At 42.4% G+C, this 1733-nt stretch overlaps 1 protein-coding gene across 1 annotated transcript in view; it reads left to right on the top strand.

Annotated features, from left to right (window-relative positions):
- Window positions 1-725: 725 nt before the first annotated feature.
- Window positions 726-1733, top strand: part of LOC100575504 — a 5883-nt gene continuing 4875 nt past the window's right edge. The window contains exon 1 of the mRNA XM_016809192.2: window positions 726-838. Coding sequence (XP_016664681.2) covers window positions 726-838 — 113 coding nt within the window. The remainder of the gene's footprint in view (window positions 839-1733) is intronic.

Raw genomic sequence — 1733 nt, 5'->3', positions numbered from 1 at the left:
GAAACTCATGTTTACTACCCGTGTCGCAAGACGCGGGCCCCTACATTATAATTTCCCCCGTTTCCGGGCTAACTCAAGCCCCGCACGCTCTCTCTGTAACCCTGTGAGGGCACACCATGAATGATATGGTGTGTCGCCTCCCGTGGGCCGGGAAAGCATGCGTCAAAAATTATTGTTAAATATTTGCCATGTGCCACCTTATATTCTTTTGTATTTGCCATGCAGTGGCGTAGCCAGGATTTTTTTTCGGGAGGTGCTGATCAACTTTTACACTTTTACACATTAAATATGTACTAGCACAAATAGATAGCTGAAAAGTGTTAATACATATTGTACATTTTTAAATATTTTAAATACAATTTAAGACTTTTTGAGCTACTATCATAGACCGTTAAAATAATTTTTAACATTTCGGGGGGGCTGCAGCCCCCTCAGCCCCTCCCCTGGATACGCCACTGTTGCCATGTGCCACCTTTTATTTTTTTTGTATTTGCCATGTGCCTCTTTATATAAAAATATGTTGTTTTCATGCGCTTGCCTTGCGCCAATTTATATATTATTTTGTAGACAAAAAAGAAAAATGTTAAAATCTTTATTTAAATTATTTACATTAGAAAAACCTGTAAAATACACCCACGTGACTACCCTAATACTACTCTTATTATTTATTTAAATTAACTTATTTTCTTTCTCTCCCAACATAAATCTTTGGCGTTCAATCGCTAATGCGTGTATCAAAGCCTGTGAGTTCCACCGACTTGACCCTCGGGTCTCACGCGGTGCGGCTCACAGGTCATGAGGAAAGTGTTCCCCTTTCCTTATGGGTGGTTTTGGTGATGTAAAAAATCACGAACTCTCACATCATGTTGTTTTATATATTACGTACATAAATACCTGTATTATACATTTTTAATTTGTTTTTAAATTTTTATGTGTTACATTGTAGGTTTCAGGAACGGTTTAGAAATAACGTTAACACGTTTATGTGGAACGACGACAATTTTATTAACAAATAGTTATAATAATATGACAGATATGATTAATGCCGACGCGTGTGTAGTCCACGACGGTCCGGCAAAAGCTGCTTGCCACCACCGCCGCGGGCCGGGTCAGCGGTTCGGGTCGCAGGCGGCGACCAGACAGGTTCTCGGTCGCAATCTCGCGGACGTCGATAGAGACGCCGCGGTCGTTACGATAACGGCCGCGACATATCCCCCTTCCCGAGTCCGCGAGACACGCCCGAGCAACCGGACCATAGAAAATAGATAAAATAGAACGCCGACTTTACGGTATTCCTGATACCATAATATAAGAGGGGTCTAGTTCGTTTCGCCGCGATCATTTCGCCACCAGACTATTCGCCGCGATTGTTTCACCGCAATCGTTTCGCCGCCAAACTATTCGCCGCCGTTCATTTCGCCGACGAACTATTCGCCGCTGGACTATTCGCCACCAGACTATTCGCCGCGATCGTTTCACCGCTGGACTTTTCGCCGCCGGACTGTTCCCATAATCGTTTCACCGCACAAGCCACAAACCATAACTGAGGGTCTAGAAGTCCTGACCCACCCACCCACCAGACATTTTTAAAAGTAGAAAAATTAAATATAAAGTTTTTATATTTTTAACGTAAAAATTATATGTGCCCAGTATCCATATTAAACAAATATTAGACCCTCGACATTTTTTTTTCACTTATGGCCTTTTGACACCTCCAGATTATTAGCCGTGGT

This window comes from Acyrthosiphon pisum, chromosome X, assembly GCF_005508785.2.
Source record: "Acyrthosiphon pisum isolate AL4f chromosome X, pea_aphid_22Mar2018_4r6ur, whole genome shotgun sequence".
In the NCBI taxonomy this organism is placed as follows: Eukaryota; Metazoa; Arthropoda; class Insecta; order Hemiptera; family Aphididae; genus Acyrthosiphon; species Acyrthosiphon pisum.
Note: the sequence above shows the minus strand (reverse complement) of the source record. Positions and strands in the feature narration are given on the sequence as shown.